Source organism: Cnephaeus nilssonii, assembly GCF_951640355.1.
Source record: "Cnephaeus nilssonii genome assembly, chromosome: 7".
Taxonomy (NCBI): Eukaryota; Metazoa; Chordata; class Mammalia; order Chiroptera; family Vespertilionidae; genus Cnephaeus; species Cnephaeus nilssonii.
Window position 1 is genome coordinate 94,253,558 of NC_137078.1, and position 19,626 is coordinate 94,273,183.

General features: G+C 51.4%; 2 protein-coding genes across 4 annotated transcripts in view; both read left to right on the plus strand.

Moving 5' to 3' along the window:
- The window catches only part of FBXO42 (F-box protein 42), an 85,172-nt gene extending 78,343 nt beyond the window's left edge, over positions 1-6,829 (plus strand). The window contains exons 9-10 of the mRNA XM_079777537.1: positions 176-292; positions 758-6,829. Of these exons, the coding sequence (XP_079633663.1) occupies positions 176-292; positions 758-1,873 (1,233 nt within the window). The 3' untranslated portion in view covers positions 1,874-6,829. The remainder of the gene's footprint in view (positions 1-175; positions 293-757) is intronic.
- Positions 6,830-12,196: 5,367 nt separating this feature from the next.
- Positions 12,197-17,011, plus strand: CPLANE2 (ciliogenesis and planar polarity effector complex subunit 2). 3 transcript variants are annotated; one of them, XM_079778272.1, is made up of 6 exons: positions 12,208-12,727; positions 13,206-13,319; positions 14,656-14,808; positions 15,397-15,521; positions 15,835-15,971; positions 16,193-17,011. In XM_079778272.1, exons 2-6 carry the CDS (start codon positions 13,208-13,210, stop codon positions 16,440-16,442), a joined length of 777 nt encoding a protein of 258 aa, XP_079634398.1. In that variant the 5' UTR covers positions 12,208-12,727; positions 13,206-13,207; the 3' UTR covers positions 16,443-17,011. The 3 variants fall into 3 exon arrangements, with proteins under 3 accessions (XP_079634399.1, XP_079634398.1, XP_079634397.1); XM_079778271.1 differs by having other exon boundaries at positions 12,215-12,727; positions 13,171-13,319; positions 16,193-17,009; XM_079778273.1 differs by lacking the exons at positions 15,397-15,521; positions 15,835-15,971; positions 16,193-17,011 and adding an exon at positions 14,907-15,220 and having other exon boundaries at positions 12,197-12,727; positions 13,171-13,319.
- The last annotated feature ends 2,615 nt before the right edge of the window (positions 17,012-19,626 follow it).

Sequence of the window (19,626 nt, forward strand, 5' to 3'; positions counted from 1 at the left end):
GTGATATATGAATGAATGAAGGCACGGATGAATGAATAACCAAAGATTTTGCTTTTCTTTCTGAATAGCCATACCCTCTCTAGACCAGACAGCACAACTTTGAGATTCCAGTTCTGTGTATGTGTTTTGTAACATGACTCACACTTGAGTCCTATTGTTGGTCCTTCTCTTACAGCTATTCAAGGATGCTTGGTTGTTGCACATGCACCCAGGTCCCTGGGCCTGGCAGCCACTCAAGGTAGAAAATGAAGATCATGGGGCCCCAGAACTGTGGTGCCATCCAGCTTGCCGGGTAAGCAGGGAACTGATAGGCTAGCAGGAGGGGAGGTCCTAAACTGTAAAACCAAATTAATTTGTCAGATTTCCAAGCAAATTTGTATGGAAAATGAAAACACTTTGATGTCACAAAATAGGTGGACATTAACCATAGCTCTTGGGAGTTTCTCACATATACAAATCACTAGAAGAGAAAACTTAGTGGGGCCCAGTCATCCTTTTAAGTCCCAACTTTAAGCATCTCTTTGTCTATAAAATTTTCCCTAGGAACCCCCAACCAAAAAATGATTCCTCCACTCTATCTTTATTCTGTAGACATAATTCTAATAATAGCACACATCCATCTCCCCTTTAGCCTAAAAGCAGCCTACATTATTTTCATCTCTGTATCTCAGGTGCCTATAAAATGCCTGGGTCATGCATAAAATGTTTAATAGTTGAATGAATGATCAGAGCTGAGCACAAGTCTTTTGCCTTCCAGGTGGGGCAGTGTGTGGTGGTCTTTAGCCAGGCTCCCAGTGGGAGAGCGCCACTCAGCCCGAGTTTGAACTCTCGCCCATCACCCATCAGTGCCACTCCTCCAGCCCTGGTTCCTGAAACCCGAGAGTACCGCTCTCAGTCTCCAGTAAGGAGTATGGATGAAGCTCCATGTGTCAACGGCCGCTGGGGAACACTGAGACCCAGAGCTCAGAGGCAGACCCCCTCAAGTTCCCGGGAAGGAAGCCTTTCCCCAGCCAGAGGAGATGGCTCTCCTGTCCTCAATGGTGGGAGTTTATCTCCAGGAACAGCAGCTGTAGGTGGCTCTTCCTTGGACAGCCCTGTACAGGCCATATCTCCTAGCACTCCATCTACCACTGAAGGATACGACCTAAAAATGGGACTTTCTTTGGCTCCTCGACGAGGATCACTACCAGATCAGAAAGATCTGAGATTAGGATCAATAGATCTGAATTGGGATCTGAAATCCGCTTCTAGTAGCAATCACATGGATGGTGTGGACAACAGGACAGTTGGGGGAAGCATGAGACACCTTCCTGAACAGACAAACGGTGTGCATACCCCACCACATGTGGCCAGTGCCCTTGCAGGAGCGGTCTCCCCAGGTGCCCTGCGCCGGAGCCTAGAAGCCATCAAAGCAATGACGTCCAAGGGCCCCTCAGCCTCTGCAGCACTAAGTCCTCCTCTGGGCTCTTCTCCAGGCTCCCCTGGGAGTCAGAACCTGAGCAGTGGAGAAACGGTGCCCGTTCCCCGGCCAGGGCCAGCCCAAGGAGATGGACATTCCTTACCTCCCATTGCCCGCCGCCTGGGCCACCACCCTCCACAGTCCCTAAACGTTGGCAAACCCTTGTACCAGAGTATGAACTGCAAGCCCATGCAGATGTATGTGCTGGACATTAAAGACACCAAGGAGAAGGGGCGGGTCAAATGGAAAGTATTTAATAGCAGTTCTGTGGTCGGACCTCCTGAAACCAGCCTGCATACAGTGGTTCAAGGCAGGGGTGAGCTCATCATATTTGGAGGACTGATGGACAAGAAACAGAATGTGAAGTACTATCCAAAAACAAACGCCTTGTACTTTGTGCGAGCAAAGAGATAATGTTCTAAACCCCTTTCCCTTTCTGTGGCTTTTAATTTGGAATTTTCCAGCGTGCAAGCATTTGGACTGAGAATTAGGAAAACAAAGGACAAAATTACTCCCATAAACCAAAACCCCAGTTTCCAACCTCACTCACTCCAGGCTGGGATCAAATCTCCATTAAGAAAAAATATATATATATAAATGTATATTATATAGCCAACTCTGTTTACAAAGAGGGAGAGATCTCTGTCCTGGTTCAGATAAAATTGTTGCTGTGTTTTAGCAGAGGCTGTGCTGCCTTTTCTACTTTGCTGATAACTAGACCAAGAATTTAGGGAACAGACTAATATCAGAACTTTCCTAAGGAAACTGAAGAGCCCTTTGTAAATCTTTATGTGGCCTTCTCAGAGTTAGAAAAAGAAAGGCAGGATGCACAGGTAGAGGTTCAGATTCGCGTGCTTCAGGTGCTGGCAAGGTAAGAATGACCTGTAGAAAAGTGTTTCCCCTTCTCTTAAAACCACAGAGGACCTGTGAAAACTCTCTTTGCAGTAATGCCCTAAGGCTGGCCCCATTCTGCCCTTGGTGACGGAGGGCAGTTACCCAGAACAGCAAGGGATTTCGTTCCATGTTCATGTGCGCGGACCATCGTGAAACAATGTGTGTACAGCGACACCTGTCCACCCAGTATCCATTGGTCTTCTGAGTGCTCCCTCCCTGTCTCAGAAAACATTTTGGTATCTGATTTTATGGAATACCCTGACAATCATATTTGGTTGCAAGTTGCCAAAAACCACATTTGTTGTCCTTTTCCTTCCTTCAAAACTTGATCTTCAGAAGCTGCCTTTTCTTCTCCCCACCTTTTTTTCATAGGCAGATTTTTTAAAGTCCTAAAACCTTCCTCATTTTTTTGTTTCTTTTATAAAGCTCCAGTGCCCAGAGAAATATCTTAGAAATTTCTGGAACACTTTCTCTGGTGTCACTAAGGGGTTGGTAGAGAATTCCAAATGCCAGTATCGTGAGAGATCCTTGAAGCATCAGAATAGATTGTTTTTCCTTATGAGCTGCTTTTTACTTCCAAAGCACAGTGGGCACATCCGTCCATATTTATAAAATGTGGAAATTGATCCTGAGAGGGAATCCCAATAACAGTTCCTTCTAGAAATTATTTTTGCCCTTGTTGTGACATGCATTTTTCTGCCTGCCTATTAACCGGTGATTGGGTTGAATGACGTGTGCTTGACCTCTTTGATGTATGCCTGACCTTGGAAGCAGCTCCTTCTTTGTGATTGCCTCATTCATGTGTCACCCAGACAAGGCTTGGCTTTTTACTTTCATGTCATTTCTGAGATAAGATGCAACCACCTTTGGTGATACATGATCTCTAAAACTATGGCCTGGACACGTTGGAACCACTTAAATATGGATTTTTATTTTGTGTGTGTGTGATTTCTCATCAATAGAAAGAGGATTTTTATTTTGTCTTTAGGATTTAAATTTCAAAACATTGCATTTCCCATCCCCATCCTCCCCTTTTTCTTGTTCACATTTCCCAAGCACAATCCTGCTACAGCTGGCCCTGGGTCCTGGCTTTCAGCCAGCACTCAGCAGGCTGTCTGATATGTATGTTTTCTCCTGTTACATCATGTTGAGTCCTTTTCCCTAGCCATCAGCTTTTACAATGTGGTCTTGGTGGGAAAGTCCCCCTGGTGCCAAGCCCAGGAAAGGGGCAGCTTACAGGGAGGGATGTGTGTTTCAAAAACTGCTCTATGTGCTCCCTTGGATGAGGGAACTACCATGTGCCTACTAACTGTGGTGTCCAGCTGCTCACAGCTCAGCTATTAGCTTTCCAGACTCCCTGCTCTGGAGCTGCTGCTGGTCCTTCTTTGGCAAAGACTGTTAGATCATGGGGGTGGTCCTTACTCACAAGAGAAAGCTAGTCTAGAAGATTAGCAATTTTGGCATTATTGATGTTGCTGAACCATGTTTATGACATTGCACTTGTGCATGGACAGTGCCTCCAAACGCAGTTCTATTTAAATATGAAGTATTTGGAAGCCTGAAAGTGCAGATTCCAACTCTGTAACCTTTCCCTTTGTCCTGTGGCCTTCCTAAGCCAACTGTTAATTTGTTGATTCCTTCTGCTTTCCCCAAGTAGGCAGGTAACAGAGAGGATTCCTTCAGAAAGTAACCTGCCTCCTCAGAACTCCCTGGCATCCCAGTATTACCCACACCACTTGGAACCAGACTGTCCGTTTACAGCCCTTTAAGAAAAATCTGCCTCGTCTCCACCCAGTGGTGTCTGTCTTGGTGACTCCTGGGCAGTGTGGGCGTGAACCTTGGGAGAGCGACTCAGCAGTCAAGGCGATTGCCTCCTCAGAGCCTGTGAAGCCACACGTGCGTGGACCTGCAGGCGTCTCAGCTGAGGTGGCCATTTCCACAGCACCGCGATACTTCAGTCAGACCAGGTTTAACCACAACTCTGGTTTTGATATGATGCCAATTTTTGTCTTAACAGTCACTGAGAAAAATGAGACAACATATTTTTTTTTAACCCTCAGGAGCACCTAAAGGAAATATTTATCAGTATTTAAGTATTTAAAGTACATTTTGTTTCTACTTGAAGCTTTAACCCCATCCATTCCTGCAAGTGTGCCTTTGAGAGCCCCTGTGTCATACTGACCTCCCACCACCTTGTTGCCCTCAGTGGGAAGTTTAGTCTCTTACCCTCGTGGACAGAGCTTTCTGTTTTCTCCTTCTGCAGTCTGGGCAGCAGAGCGGGCTCTGTCTTTTCGTTCATGTTGTACACTTGGGTGGTGGGCTCCACAGTCCCCACCCACCCCACATTTGGGAGCACAAATAGGTGTCGAAACAAGCTGAAATTTAGTTGTACGGCCATCTTGGGCTTGCTCTCCTTTCAGCCCTTCTGGATTGATTTTATTTTAATGTTTATCAAGAGCTGAAACCATGAACTATCCTAGGAACTGAGTTGAACTCTTTAAAATAAAGAAACAAGAGGAGAAAAGAAAACTAACTTAAGAAATCTTGGCTTTGGAGGACAGAAAGCCACCAGCTGATGGAGAACAGTGGGATGTTGCCCTTCCCTCATGCTATCTTTCTGGGTTTCCTTCTTTCCTTCCCCTTAAAAGTGATATTCCTGGTTGGGTTGTCTGTCTGTCCTTGTCCCTGTGGTGATCCTGGCATGGTGATGTGCTCTGCTTTGCATTACCTGTGGTCTCTTACCAGCACACAAATCAGTGGGGAGGATCCGAACACATCTGGGGGCAAGAAAGCTGAATTCTGAGGCCTGGGTCCTGTGCAGCCTCCCCACAGACTGCAGAAGGCATGTTCTGCATGGTCACCAGTAAGTGGCTCCCTCACCATGATCATTGTCAAGTGAGAACAATCCTGAGGCTTTGCCTCCATCTGTACTCTCTCCCTGCTCAGCTCCCCTCCCACCAACCAGGGTTTATGTCAGCGCACCCCCTGTGTGCCCTGGCAAAGCTGGTGCTGAGTGATGTTTCCCATACAACTCAGGGGTCCCGTGTGGCCTATCCTGAGATGCTCATTTTAGGCGCATAATGGTGTAGGAATGAAAAGTGGATTTGATTTCATTGATACTTAAATCACTGTCAATTTCATTTTTTTGTTGTCTTATCCTGATAACTTTTTAGCAATTTAACAAATAAAACAAAATGGACAGAATTGTCTTAACTGTTTTATTGGTAGAAAAGAAACAAAACTGTGATGGGAAGCGATTGAGGTTAGAAATTAAAGTTGGAAGCAAAGTAGTTGGAAAGCTCTCTCTGCTTCAGGAAGGTTGTGTTTAGGGGTAGAGGTGGAGAGTTGCTCTTCCCTGAGGACAAGGTCGTTGAATGCTAAAGCAGCTCTCAGTCAACCTTGAAGGACTCGGTGTTTCAGAGCCTCAGTACAGGGCAGTGGAGACCCAAGAGAGGTGATGAGCTTGAAGCCCAGGGGCCAGGTTGACATCTACACCGTCAGTGTCCTAAGCAAAGATGGGGACACAAGGGTCCAGGGTCTTGAAACAGCATAGCAAGTGGTGGTTGGGAACGCAGGCCAAAAGCCCTGCAGGCCTGGGCTCTACTCCCTGCCTTCCCCTATTTACGACAGCCTTGGATGCAACTTTTCTTACCCATGAATATAGTTTCTGTTTTATAGGATCATGAGTATTAATTAAAGTTGGATGTGAAAAGCACTAGCACAGTGCCGGGCACATAGTAGCTGCTCAGAAAATGGTGGCTCTTATTTATAGTTAGCTCTTGAAGGAAAGGCAGAGCCCAGTGTGTCCATTGTTAGCATACCCGTGCAATGAATTATGTGTGTCTGCAGTTGTCTGGGTCATCTTTTAGATGTCATGAGAACCTCAGAGGTTTTTGCTTCTCGAGAGCAGTAAGCAGCAGCTGTTGCCATAAATCAGGTCAGAATTGTCTCAGTTGTTTAATCTCCCTTTTAGACTTACTCTTTGGGTTGCCAGTCAAATTTGGCCTCCAGCACATTCTTCTGCCTGGATTTAAAGGCACATTTAGTTAGCTCCCAATCTGGAGGTATCAGTTGGGGGCTGATGACATGAGTATGCCCACCTGTGTGGGGGTCTGGGAGGAGCCAGACACCATAAGGGCAGATGGCTACAGCCCTGAAGCCATTTGCTGAGTATGTGCCAGTTCCTTATACCCCTGGGTCTTTGTGCCAAGTGCTTTCTCTTCATTCAGTACATACTGAACATCAACCTGTCCCAGGCTCAGGCTCTGTAGGCCTACAGCTCTTGTCCCAGGCTGCAACATGAAACTCCCATTTCTAACAGCACATGGTCCGATGTTGTCTCTGCTGTTTCCCGTGCTTTGAGGCACACAGCAAACTAGACTGTGATGTGAGGCAGGGCCTTGGGTGCAGAGGGCCCAGCACCATGTGCTCACAGCTACTGAGTTGGTGGTGATGGGGGTAAATGATAGTTTCGAATGCTTCCACAGTTGCCCTTGAAGAAGGGTTGGGCTGTACAAGATCATGTGGCTGGAAGCTCTAGAAAAAGAGATGTCAGGGTCAGTGGGAAGAACTTTGTTACAGTCAGAGCTCTGTGTAACGTGTGGAACCAGTTTGGCATTACGAGGAATTCAAGCATTGCCTGGACCGCCAGTCTATGGGATGTTGTAGAGGAGGCAGTGCATAGGGTGCCAGTGATGATGGGTGGTCCTGGGAAGGAGGAAACATCGGTGCCTGGGGAAGACTCCACATGCCCAGCCCAGAGGTCAGTCCTGTCAGGCTCGCTGACAGCATCCTAACGCAGTCTGCCCGTGCCGGAGGCCATGCTCCTGACCACTGATGAGCATGTTTCTGTTCTGAAGGAGATCAGAATGGGAAAACAGCAATGTGATTGGCTCCAGGTCAGAGGATGTGTGGGAGCAGAGAAGCGGGAACTTGATTTGGGTGGAAACCTTAATGTCAAGAATATAGCTCAGAGAAGATCCATGACTCAGCCAAGGCCTTGCAGACCTAGCCCTGCACTCCCGGGCCACCCCCAGGCATCTGGGTCTAAGTTACAGCATCCAGCTAGGGAAAGGGCAGCTCCAGGCTGTCCTTTCTCCTCGGGTCCTTCCAGCTCCTCCCCAGCTGGCTCTATGGGGAGGCCGTGCAGGACTCACCGACGCAGACGGGGGACCAAGGCCTTGCACATGTCACTACCCTGAGCCGGCTCTTCAGCCCAAGACTCTGCCTCACATCCTAACCCAGGGAACCTGGGAAAGACCAGGCTTTGAGCACCCTCAGGTTCAGGCAGGACAGGAGGCATCGCCTCGACATCCTGCAGGCTGGCCGGCCGGCTTATGGTGCTGCCACACTTGATTGGGGTTTACCCTTGCTCTGCTGTGACTTCTCGCCTCCACCAGGCAGAGGGGAGCATCCCCAGCTGAGGTCTGCCTTCGGTTTTCTATGGCCATAACTATCCCTACCCACTCCTCTACAATGCACGACAAAAGCAGTTCAGCATTCTTGTGGGTTCTTTGTAAGGCAATGATTTCCCCATTGCTGGAAGTGTTCAATCAGAGAGTAATAACTTCTATGCGAGGGGATGACAGGTGGTTTATGCATCAGATCAAGAACGGGACCAGCCTGGCCAGCGTGATTCAGTGGTTGAGCATTGACCTATGATCCAGGAGGTCATGGTTCGATTCCCAGTCAGGGAATATGCCCAGATTGCGGGCTCAATCCCCAGTGGGCATGTCGGAGGCAGCCCAATCAATGATTCTCCCATCATCATTGATGTTTCTATCCCTCCTCCTTCTTTTCTGAAATAAATAAAAATATATTTAAGAAAGAGAGAGAGAGAGAGAGAGAGAGAGAGAGAGAGAGAGAGAGAGAGAGAGAGAATGGGACCAAGGAACCACTCTTTGAACCCTTGAGACGTTCTGTAGACTCTGAAAGGACTTCCTAGAGAGGATGCAGGACAGGGACAAGGGCACACAGATGTTTGACCAGGAAAGACCTTGGTTCAAAACCTGGCCCTGTCACTTTGACCACCTCTGAGTCTCAGTTTTATCACTAAAATAGCAATGATGCTGCCAGCCTCACAGGTTAGCATTTTAGCTGGGACCAGCAATTATTGTTAGTGGATGAAATGGGTGTTATTCCCCAAAAGAACCACGTGGGGGCACCCTGTGAAAGAATTTGAGTCTTGGGTGCTCTGCTAGAGGCAACCTTGAGAAGGAAACTGAATGTACTGGAGGAGAAAAATGCCCATTTTCCTCTGACCTCTCTTGGGTAGGACCCCTTCTCTGGCATCTGCCGTGCTTCTGAGCACCATTGCCAGGCTGGCCTGCCAGCATTCTCTGCCCCAGCCCCCACTTGTGGGAAAGCCAGTGTTTTCCCCACAGGGCTGGACTCTGGATCCAGACCCTGTCAGCATGCACAAAGCCAAGCTGTTTTAAGTAAATGTCTAAGAGGCTGGTAGAGTATGTCATGCCCCACACAGGGAGCTTGTCTGCTTACCCCCTGCAGAGAAGAGGAGGAGGGCTGAGGACCATGCCTTACCAGACAGAAGCCTGGGAGGAAGAAGGAAGCTCCTGGCCCGGAGCATAGTGTCTGGGTTGCCACCCACCCAGAGGAAGACCAGGAGAGGCTAGGACCACCCTGAGGGTTACTCATTCTCAGCATGCATGCCCTGAGTGTGTACCGAGACACACAGGCATGACTAGGTGCAGTGGGAAGCTCTCAGAGGGTTTGAGGCAGGGAAGTGACAGACACGAGGCTGTCCAGGTCCAGGACACAAATGCTGTGAGCCCGGGCTGGCACATTGCAGCCTCAAAAGAACTCCCCGGGCGTGAAATATAAGATCTCCTATATTTAAAAATGGAATCTGGGCATTTTTAATCGGCCCTGCTTCTGAGTGGAGTTGCCTGGTTCTTTGACTTTATTCCCAAGTGTGGCATGCCCAAGGGCAAGGTCTGCATCTCACTACTTCCTCCCAGTGTCTGGCCGGGCACCAGTGCTCATGAATATCTGACAAATACATGCCCTAATCCACTCATGCCTGGAATGTTCGTCCTGCTTCCTACTGGTCCTTCCAGGCTCACCCTCTTCGGGCCATTCTCCAAGCTGGAGCCACAGCCAGTTGTCAGTCAACACATTTGTATTAAGTTTTTACTATATTTCAGACATATTTCTAGGTAGTAGGGATTATTATGGGCTGAATTATGCCCCCGGAAAGTTCATTTGTGGAAATGCTAACCCCCCCAGTACCTCAGAATGTGATTATATTCATGAATAGGATCATGACTGAAATGATTCAAATAAAATGAGGTCATTAGAATGGGCTCTAAGCCAATGTGACTGCTCTCCTTAGTAAGAAGAGGAAATTTGGACACGGACTCATACCGAGGGAAGGCCATGTGAAGACATGGAGAAGATGGCCACAGACAAGCCAGAGAGAGGCCTGGGACAGAGCTTCCCTCACAGCCCCCGGAAGGAATCAACTCTGCCAATGCCTTGATCTCCAATTCTAACCTCCAGAACGAAATATATTTCCGTTGTTGAGGCCGCCCACCCTGGGGTACTTTGTTACTGCAACTCTAGGAAACTATTACAGGGACATAACAACAAAAAGATGAGGCGAGCCTCACGGAGCTTACGTCCTCGGTGAAGGAGACAGACGATACATTTTTAAATTTCAGGACCAAGAACAGGATGATGTGAAAGAGTGAGTCCCGGGGCAAATCCTTGAGCAGTGTAGAGGGAAGGCCTCTCTGTGCAGGTGCCATTCACCCCGAGACCTGAGTGGGAGAAGCAGCCATCCATGTGAGCTCCTGGGGAGGTGCAGAGAGCTCCAGGTGTTGGAAACTGCAATGCAGAAGCCCTAAAGCAGGGGTGGGGGACCTTTTTCCGGCCAAGGGCCATTTGGATATTTATAGCATCATCCGAGGGCCATACAAAATTATCAACTTAAAAATCAGCCTGCTATATTTGGTCAAACATTTAATTAACTCACTCCTAATGCCTTGGCAGGGCCAGACCAAATGATTTCACGGGCCTTATAAGGATGTTCCCCACTCCTGCCCTAGAGGAACAGAAAAAGGCCAGGGGCCCTGGCTGGGATTTCTCAGTGGTTAGAGTGTCCTCCTACCCCCACTCACTGAAAGGTCTTAGGTTCAATTCCCTGTCAAGGGCATGAACCTGGGTTGCAGGTCAATTATGGACCTGGGTCTGAGTGCATGTGAGAGACAATCAATGGATATGTCTGTCTCACATCAATGTTTCTCTCTCTCTCCCTCGTTCCTCCCTTCTACTCTCTCTAAAAATCAATGGAGAGGGGAACTCACTAGACCAAGATTCCTTCTGAAATGCAATTCTAACCACCTCACTCCCAGGCGCCAATTGCTGTCTGGCTTCCTGTCCCTGGCAGCGGTGTTTATCTAAATTAGGTCTGTGGACTCTATTATGGACTGACTTGTGTACACCCCACACACACACCAAATCTATATGTTAAAGCCCTAAGTCAGATAGGGCCCCTCATATGATTTACCGTATTTGGAGATAGGGTCTTCAAGAAGATAAAGTTCAGTGAGCTCATAATTGTGGGGCCCTAATCCACTATCACCGGTGTCCTTATAAAAAAAGGAGGAGACACCAAGAGTGTGTGCAGACACAGTGAGAGGGCAGCCTCCTGCAAGCCAGGCAGAAAGGCCTCCCCAGAAACCAACCCTGCGGCACCTTGAAGCTGGACTTGTAGCTGCCAGAGCTGTGAGAAGATACGTTTCTGTTGTTTAAGCCCCCAGTCTGTGGTAATCGGCTATGGCAGCTCAAGCAGACTGATACAGAGATTAACTTCCCCGACTGCCCACAGACTCATCGAATGCCCCAAAGCAGAATCTGGGGGATGGAGCCCAAGAATCCATGTTTTGAATGGGCTCCTGGTGCTCCATGAGCTCCTGAGGGCAGTGAAGACTGATTGCAAAAACTAACCCTCTGGCCACCAGCTCCTCCACCACCAGCCTTCCTCTCTGTGCCAGTGAGGACCTCCCATCTTCTCTGGCCTCGGGTTAACTGGCGAGTTCATTCTGCCAAGTTGCTCCATTTCCTCCCACTCTCCCTGAGTCCTCCACAAGGCCAGCCAGCACAGGCCTGGATGTGGAGTCTGGAAACCCAGAGGTAAGTCAGCTCTGAGCCCTGGCCCACGGAGAGACTATTGCTGTGAATAACCTGGCTCCGGGCAGATTCCGTAAGGACTGCAGGAAGGGGCACTGAGCGACCAGGGAGTGTGGGCAAGTTTCACGCACAGAATCCTGTAGGAGTGGTTATGCATTTGTGGTATCTCTGCCTGGCTGCAGTGGAAGCAAGTTGAAGGAAGTGTCCTGCCTTACACATCCTTGTCCCCTCCACCCTCTTGGATACAATGGGCCTCCATGATTTGTGGGTTTTCGGTCCTCTGGCTGCTTCCAGCTTTACAAGGAGCCGCCCTCCAGTGGCTGGGCAAAGTTTTAAAAACACAAGGCCTGCCCTAGCTGATTTGGCTCGGTGAATAGAGCATCGGCCTGCGGACTGAAGGGTACCGGGTTTGATTCCTGGTCAGGGCACATGCCTGGGTTGCAGGCTCGATCCCCAGTGGGGGGCATACAGGAGGCGGCCGATCCATGATTCTCTCTCATCATTGATGTTTCTATCTCTCTCTCCCTCTCCCTTCCTCTCTGAAATCAATAAAAATATATTAGAAAGAGAGAGAGAGAGAGAGAACTGACTGGAAGGTACAATCACAGTGGACAGTGGGCTCGGACTCATTTTTAAGACCTTGAGCAAGTCCTTTCATCTCCCTGAGCTGCTTTTTCCCCACTGTGAAGCCAGAGGTGTTTAACCATCTCGAGGCCCTGCAGAGCAGGATTAATACAGTAATAATAATTATAATAATGAGCACGGCTGTGGACAGGGCAGTGCTCAGTATTGAAAAGAATCCTAGGAGGTAATAGTATCTCACCTCCACTCTGTAGAAGAGGGAACCGCACGGAGAGGCAGCGGACCCTCTCCTCCTGCAGACGGGGGATCTGATTACTTTCAGAGGGAAAACGAGGGCTCGGACTCAGCAACGGAGAAGACCCATGGTCAGAGGATGTCACTGAGCGGCGGCGCGGTAGCCACTGACGTAGGAGAGACCAACCCTCCAGCCCCGCCCCGAATCAGGCAAGCCAATTCAGCTCCCCGCGTCGTCATGGCAACACTCCGCACATGCGCCTCTTACACCCGGACCTGGCCTGGTGGCTCTCATCAAAGCCAAGAGGATTGCAGGCCCCGCAGGAGCAGGCCGGGCGGACTGGGCGGCTGGAGCGGCAGCAGGAGCGTGGGAAGGACTTTTAAAGGGACACGCGGGGACTGCCGATGGTGAGGGCTGGGGCCCCGGAAGTCGGTATGGAGGAGGCAGAGGAGAAGCAGGGCTGTGTGACCTCTCCGGGAGGTGACCAGGGAGAAAGGAGCTGTGTAAATGCCCTGGAGCAATATTGGGATGGCTGACACACACACACACACACACACACACACACACACACACACACACACACACACGCCCAGGGAGAAATACGGGGTAGAAGGGACTATGGAATTACACTTTCTGGGTAATGAGAGGTAGAGGGGGATGAGTAACCCCCCAGGACAGTGAAAGGGAGCGTAGACTCGAAAACTGCTAATCGGGGTAACAAGGATGAGGGGGCTCCATGCCGCTCCACCACCCGAGGAGGGAGCCAGGACTCCGCGGAGCCAGGCGGCGGGTTAAGAGGGCTCACAGGTCCAGCTTGGGACAGCTACCCTCTCCCTTCCCCTGCCCTCAGCGTTCTGCCATCTCCCACCCCGTGCCGGTGCCCAGCCATGGCCAGACCACCCGCCCCTGGCTCAGTGATTGTCCCCGACTGGCACGAAAGCGCCGAGGGCAAGGAGTGCCTGACCTGCCTCCTGCGCAAGAACCGCCGTCGGGTGTTTGGTAAGTAACTCCTCCCCCTCCCCCCCACCCCCCACCCCCCTACTCCCCCACTCCCCATCCCCAGCCTGTCACTTGCCATTCCTTAGGGAGAACAGTGTCCCCTGTCCCTGGAGGGGTGGGGGGGGGGGGCGCAGAGAAGCAGGGCAGTGAGGGCCTTTGGCACTGCATTCCTCAGCCTTGGGACCTCCCGTCTATCCTTGGGGTCCTCACCCCGAAATCGCCTTAGAGCTAATTCCATCATCAGAGCCAGGATCATGGAAACAGGCGACACCCTGCCAGAAACTACTGTCACCAGAGAGGCTGTTGATTGAGCCCTCACCCCGTGCCAGGCCCTCTGCTGGGCACTTGGCACAACAGACTCGGGTTTCACCTTCTCCACAGCACATCTCACAGACTTGTTAAGACTAGCGAGTAGACACAAGCCTCTTTCATATCCTGCTGTCTGCAGGCGAAGACACTTCTGTTCCCCAGGATGAAGCCAGCTCCCCAGGCGGGGCCGGGCTGACAGGCCAGCCGAAGGGCCTGGCATCGGCTGGGAGAGTCCAGCTCTGACCAGGAGAGACAAAGACCCAGAAAGCTTCAAGCCAGAGAATGAGAGGGCACCCCACAACTGAGGACTCTGAGGTCCTATGCCTATAGATGTAGCATCATTTTAGACTTCTTTATTTTGCAAGTTTTAAATTAAAAACATTCAGAGCCCTGACTGATGTGGCTCAGTTGGTTGGAGCGTTCATCCCACACACCAAAAAGTGGTGGGTTCGATTTCCAGTCAGGGCACATTCCCAGGTTGTGGGTTTGACCCCCACTCAAGGTGTGCACAGGAGGGAACTGATCGATGCCTCTCACATCCACGTTTCTCTCTCTCTCTCTCTCTCTCTCTCTCTCTCTCTCTCTCTCTCTTCTGCTCTCTAAAGTCAATTTTAAAAATTATAAAGATCTTGATATATTAACTGTAAGGAGTTTATTTATAGTCATTGAGAATGCTTTTGCTGATATTTCTCTACTGAGGAAAGAATTATGAAACACCTTGCTTTTCCATGTGAGAAATCTAGGGCTTGTGATAATGATATCAATACAAACCATCTCAGGCGTCAAACTTTAAAAAATAATTTGCTTTTGTTTGGAGTGGGCTTGGCCCAGCTCGCAGAGCAGAGTGTTCTCCGCAGAGCTTACCCAGGGATGCTGCCTGTGTCCCAGGCCTCGGGAATGAGCATAGAGAACCCCAGGCGGTTGGACTGAAAAAGCCCTTAGAGGTGAAGTTGTCCCACGCAGGGTCTGATGGGGCAAGACGCCGGCTGGGACAACCTGACCGCACGTGGCTCCCTTCTCGCCCCAGGGCTGCTCGAGCGACCAGTGCTGCCCCCAGCCGTGGCCGTTGACACGGCCAGCTACAAGATCTTCGTGTCCGGGAAGAGTGGTGTGGGCAAGACGGCGCTGGTGGCCAAGCTCGCTGGCCTGGAGGTGCCCGTGGTACACCATGAGACCACTGGTGAGTCCATCCTGGGAGGCCTCCCCTGGGCTGGAGGAAAGACTGTCGCTGGACCACTCAGTCTGGGATTTGAAGCAGCCCCTCTGTTTGTTCCGCAGCCGTGGACAGTCACTTCACCTCTCTGAGCTACACTGGCTCCTCTGTCCAACAGGGATAATAGGATCAATCCCACGGGGTTGTTGGGAGGTTGGTACTAGAGAGAGTGGTGGGAACATGCCTAGCATTGAGCTGGCGCAAGGTAAGTGCTCAGAAAACACTGAGCTTTTCTTGTTTCCTTCCATTGGATGCTGATTGACCATCACAGTCCAACCTCCTCCAGTGTCCTGGGGCCTTTGGGTCCCCTGGTACCTATGAGTGAAACTTGTCATGGCCGGTCTAAGGCTCCATCTGCCTGGTAGACGGGAGGCTCCTCCAGGGCAGGTCGGTTTCCCTCAGACTGAGAATTCTCCCGGGTCGGGGACTATGCTTTCCCCATCAGACTTGGATCCTCGAGGGCGGGGATGTGTTCTTCCAGTTCCTTCCTGGCCCCCCCCCCCTCTCTCCACCCCTGCCTCTCCCACGCTAAGTGGCTGACCCCGGCCTCCCCAGGCATCCAGACCACCGTGGTATTTTGGCCTGCCAAGCTGCAGGTCAGTGAGCGTGTCGTCATGTTCCGCTTTGAGTTCTGGGACTGCGGGGAGTCTGCGCTCAAAAAGTTCGACCACATGCTGCCGGTGAGCAGGCCGGTGGGCCTGGGTGGGTCCCGGAGGGGCTGGCTGCCTGAGGTGGGCCTCTGAGTCCAGGTGTCTGAGCCCGGCCTGCTTGGTTTGCAGGAGCCAGAATCGGGCTTGAATGGGCTGAGAGCACTGACCCTGCTGGGAGAGCTCTGAACTGGCACTGGGGACTGGATCCTAGCCACTCACTGCTCGGGCCTCAGTTTCCCAGTCTGTGAAAGGAGGGGTTGTGCTGCGACTTCTCAGGGTCCTGCAGCAGACAGATGGGTTCTGGTCCCGTGGCACAGCCTTCAGTGAGCCTCTCCATCCCCAGGCTTGCCAGGAGAAGACGGACGCTTTCCTCTTCCTCTTCTCTTTCACCGACCGTGCCTCCTTCGAAGACCTCCCTGGACAGCTGACCCGCATAGCAGGCGAGGCCCCTGGTGTCGTCAGGATGGTCGTTGGCTCCAAGTATCCTTTGGGTGGCCCCCTAGGACTGTCAGAGGCCACACTTGGCAAGACATGCAGCCTACCTCTGCCCAGCTGTGGGTCCAGCCCCATAGGCTTTATCTTAAAGGCTGCAGCAGGGTCTCCCTCAGACCTGGGTGTGGGGCTCCAGGGAGGAGGAAGAGGCTGAGTGTGATGGGATGGTTAGCAGCGTTGCCCGGCCAGGCTCCTTAACCCTCCTCCAGGTTTGACCAGTACATGCACACGGACGTGCCTGAGCGTGACCTCACAGCCTTCCGGCAGGCCTGGGAACTGCCCCTCCTGCGGGTGAAGAGTGTGCCAGGGCGGCGGCTGGCCGATGGGCGCACGCTGGATGGGCGGGCTGGGCTGGCTGACATTGCCCATGTGCTCAATGGCCTGGCGGAGCAGCTGTGGCACCAGGACCAGGTGGCAGCTGGCCTGATTCCCAACCCCACAGAGAATGCCCCCGGCTGACATGAGTGGGCACCTGTGGTCCTTACTCCTGACGCTCAGGTGACCCAGAGCAGGGGATGGGGCCCAGGACCTAGGGCTTGGTCAGGAACCTTGATCTCATCATGAGGACTGGTCAGGGAGGACGGTGGCCTGTGAAGACTCTGCCCCAGCAGCACTTTCCTTGCAGAATTCATAGCATGAGGTGCGGGCACAGGCTTTGTGGGGCAGTGGTTTGAGGTCCTCTGGCCTTCTCCCTTGGCCCTGGGGGCCCAGGCTCTGGAAACTGAAGAACTGCATGGGCAGGGCCCCAGGACTCCAGCATCTCCCCAACCTCCTGCTGTCCCTCCCCTTCTGCAGCACATAGGGAAGATAAGATGACTGGGGAGAGAGGGGATCTCAGCTGGACCCTGGAACTCTGTTACTTCAATCAAGAGCCCGTATTACAGAGTGGGGCAAAAGTAGGTTTACAGTTGTTTGTATGGAAAATAAAACTATATATATAAAAGCCTAAGCGACCATTACAACCGGTTGACCGAACGACTGGTCGACCAATCGCTATGACACACACTGACCACCAGGGAGCAGACACTCAATGCAGGAGCTTCCCGCTGGTGGTCAGTGCGCTCCCACAGCCAACCTCCCGCAGCCGGCCAACCTCCCGTGGCCCCTACCCCCAGCCAGCCCCGATCAGCCCTGATCGGGACTGGGCGAGAGGGCCCTGATTGGCCCCAATCGCTGGCCAGGCTGAGGGACCCCACCTGTGCACGAATTTGTGCACCGGGCCTCTAGTAATTAAAAAAATAGTAATACAAAGAATAAACTCTGTGTTTCACATACTCACAACTGTATACATTTTGCCCCACCCTGTGGTTGAGGTAATACCATCTGCTGTACCAGAAAACCCTAAAGTCTCAGTGGCTTACCTCTAGAAGTTTTTTTCTTATGTCTCACCTCAGGTGGAGATGAAGGTGGCTTTGGGGTCTTGGCTCCGTGCATTCACTCAGAGACCCAGGCTCTGAGATCTTCAACACATGGCTTCCCAGTTTGCCCTGGGGCATCACCTTCCAGTGAGCAGACCAGTGAGTGCAAGTGAGAGGTCACCCAGGAGGTTTCTGTGGACCTGGCCAAGGGCAGTGTGCCTCATTTCTGTCCACATTCCTTTGGCCAACCCCTAGTCACATGCTCACAAGGAGTTGTAGGGGAGGCTGGGAAATGTCCTCCTGGGTGTCCAGGAGGTGAGCCCCCCACTCTGCAGTGCCTTTCTTGATTGTGAAGCTGTCAGGCTAGGTTTGGGACAGGGGCCCTGCCAGTCTGGGGGAATCAGGAAACATCATGGACCAGGTGGGGGTCAGGGAGTGAGTTGGCCTGTGGGCAGCTCCGCCCTGTGGGAAGCCAGCAAGGACAGGAGCAGGAAGATGAGTGAACTTGTTCATTTTTTTAAAAGTATTTGTCTCTTTTTATTTTATTTATTTATTTATTTATTTTAAAATATATTTTATTGATTTTTCACAGAGAGAAAGGGAGAGGGATAGAGAGCTAGAAACATCGATGAGAAAGATACATCGACCAGCTGCCTCCTGCACACCCCCCACCAGGGATGTGCCCGCAACCAATGTACATGCCCTTGACTGGAATCGAACCTGGGACCCTTCAGTCCGCAGGCCAACGCTCTATCCACTGAGCCAAACTGGTTTCGGCTATTTGTCTCTTTTTAAAAAATATTTTTATTTTTATTGATTTTTTTTTTTAAGAGGAAGGGAGAGCAGGGGAGAGTGAGAGAAATATCCATGTGAGAGTGAAAAATCAATTGGCTGCCTCCTGCATGCCCCCTACCGGGGATTGAGCCCACAACCTGGGCATGTGCCCTTCTGGGAATTGAACCAGCAACCTTTCTGAACACGGGACGATGCCAGGGCTGAACATTCTCACTTTTGTGTCTCACCTGACACTGGTGAATGCAGGCTAACGTGAGGGTGGAGGGGCGGAGGGTGCTGACTAAGGACCTTTAAACTTTCTGAAAGTCCCTTATGATACCCCATTGTCTCCATAGATTGACCCCTGGGCTGAGGCCTGGCCTAAGTCTAACCCAGCTGGCAGGGCTCTGGAGGTCTAGGTTTAGTGACCCCCAAATCCAGCTGGCCCTTGGAGACCCTCCTGAGAAGTCAGCACTGGCAACTTTGTACACCCACACTCACATGTGATCATGTGTGCACACACACCAGCACTCCTGAAATGCCCTCCCTTCCTGGCACACACAGGAGGCTCATACATACCCCCTGCTCACACTCCTGAGCACACTGACTGCCTGCCTGGCACTTGCCACATCTGTCTACCATGGGCACTACCCATAGGCTTGCCAACCCTTCCAGGGCCTAAAGGACTGACCAGCATCTTCTTACCACCAACTCTGGTTCACAGCTGAGGCCTGAGCTTATCTCATACCCTAGGGAAGGAATGTCCCTGAGCAGGACCCCAAGACTCACAGTGGCACAGCCTGTTGGCCATAGACCTTCCCACTGTGGCCTCCAGCTCTGCTCCCAAGCAGCCGGCCTTCAGCTTGGTCCCCTCTGTTCTTAGCTCCCATTGACCTTACCCCACCACGGCAGCAGACAATTGTGGGAGTGGCCCCGGTGAAGGTGGCCTCTGGGCCTGAATATGAGCCTCCAGCTACAGGTACCTGTGTTGTGAGCACCAGCTACCTCACACCCCAGCCAGTTACCTCTGGGCTGGCCAGGGGCACATGGTTGGTATCAGGGGAAGGTGGGTTGAGGACAGAGCATATGGGCTGACTTGATGGCTTGTGCCAGCCCCCTTGCACCCAATAGCACTGTGGCCAGCTCTGCCCTTTGCCCAGAGATATACAGAATCCAGACCCTCCCTGGAGATGCCTTCACTTTCAAAGTCTTCATCTTCCAGTTTGTCCATTTCTATTCCTCTCCCTTCTACGTGACATTCTGCAGAGGTCGTGAGGAGCCCCTACCCTCTGAAGCTGTTGCCTCCTAAGGAGGTGATCCAGCAGAGCAGCAGCATCCTTGAGCCTCCAGACTTTTCTCTATCAGCATCTTGTTGACCTTGAAGCTGGTCCTTGATTTCCTTGGGCTTTGGTTTTCTCAGCTGGAACATACGAACTCTTCATGGAGCAGATGTGAAATTCTAACACCTTGCATTCATTTACTCCTCCCTGGGTGGCCCAGACCTGTCACCC

Bases quoted from the DNA above. Each gene is read 5' to 3' on its own strand.
- CPLANE2 (XM_079778271.1), top strand. From the start codon at position 12,459: ATGTCACTGAGCGGCGGCGCGGTAGCCACTGACGTAGGAGAGACCAAC. The intron at 13,320-14,655 runs GTAAGTAACTCC...TTCTCGCCCCAG, and splicing joins GAACCGCCGTCGGGTGTTTG to GGCTGCTCGAGCGACCAGTG. The intron at 15,522-15,834 runs GTGAGCAGGCCG...CTCCATCCCCAG, and splicing joins AGTTCGACCACATGCTGCCG to GCTTGCCAGGAGAAGACGGA.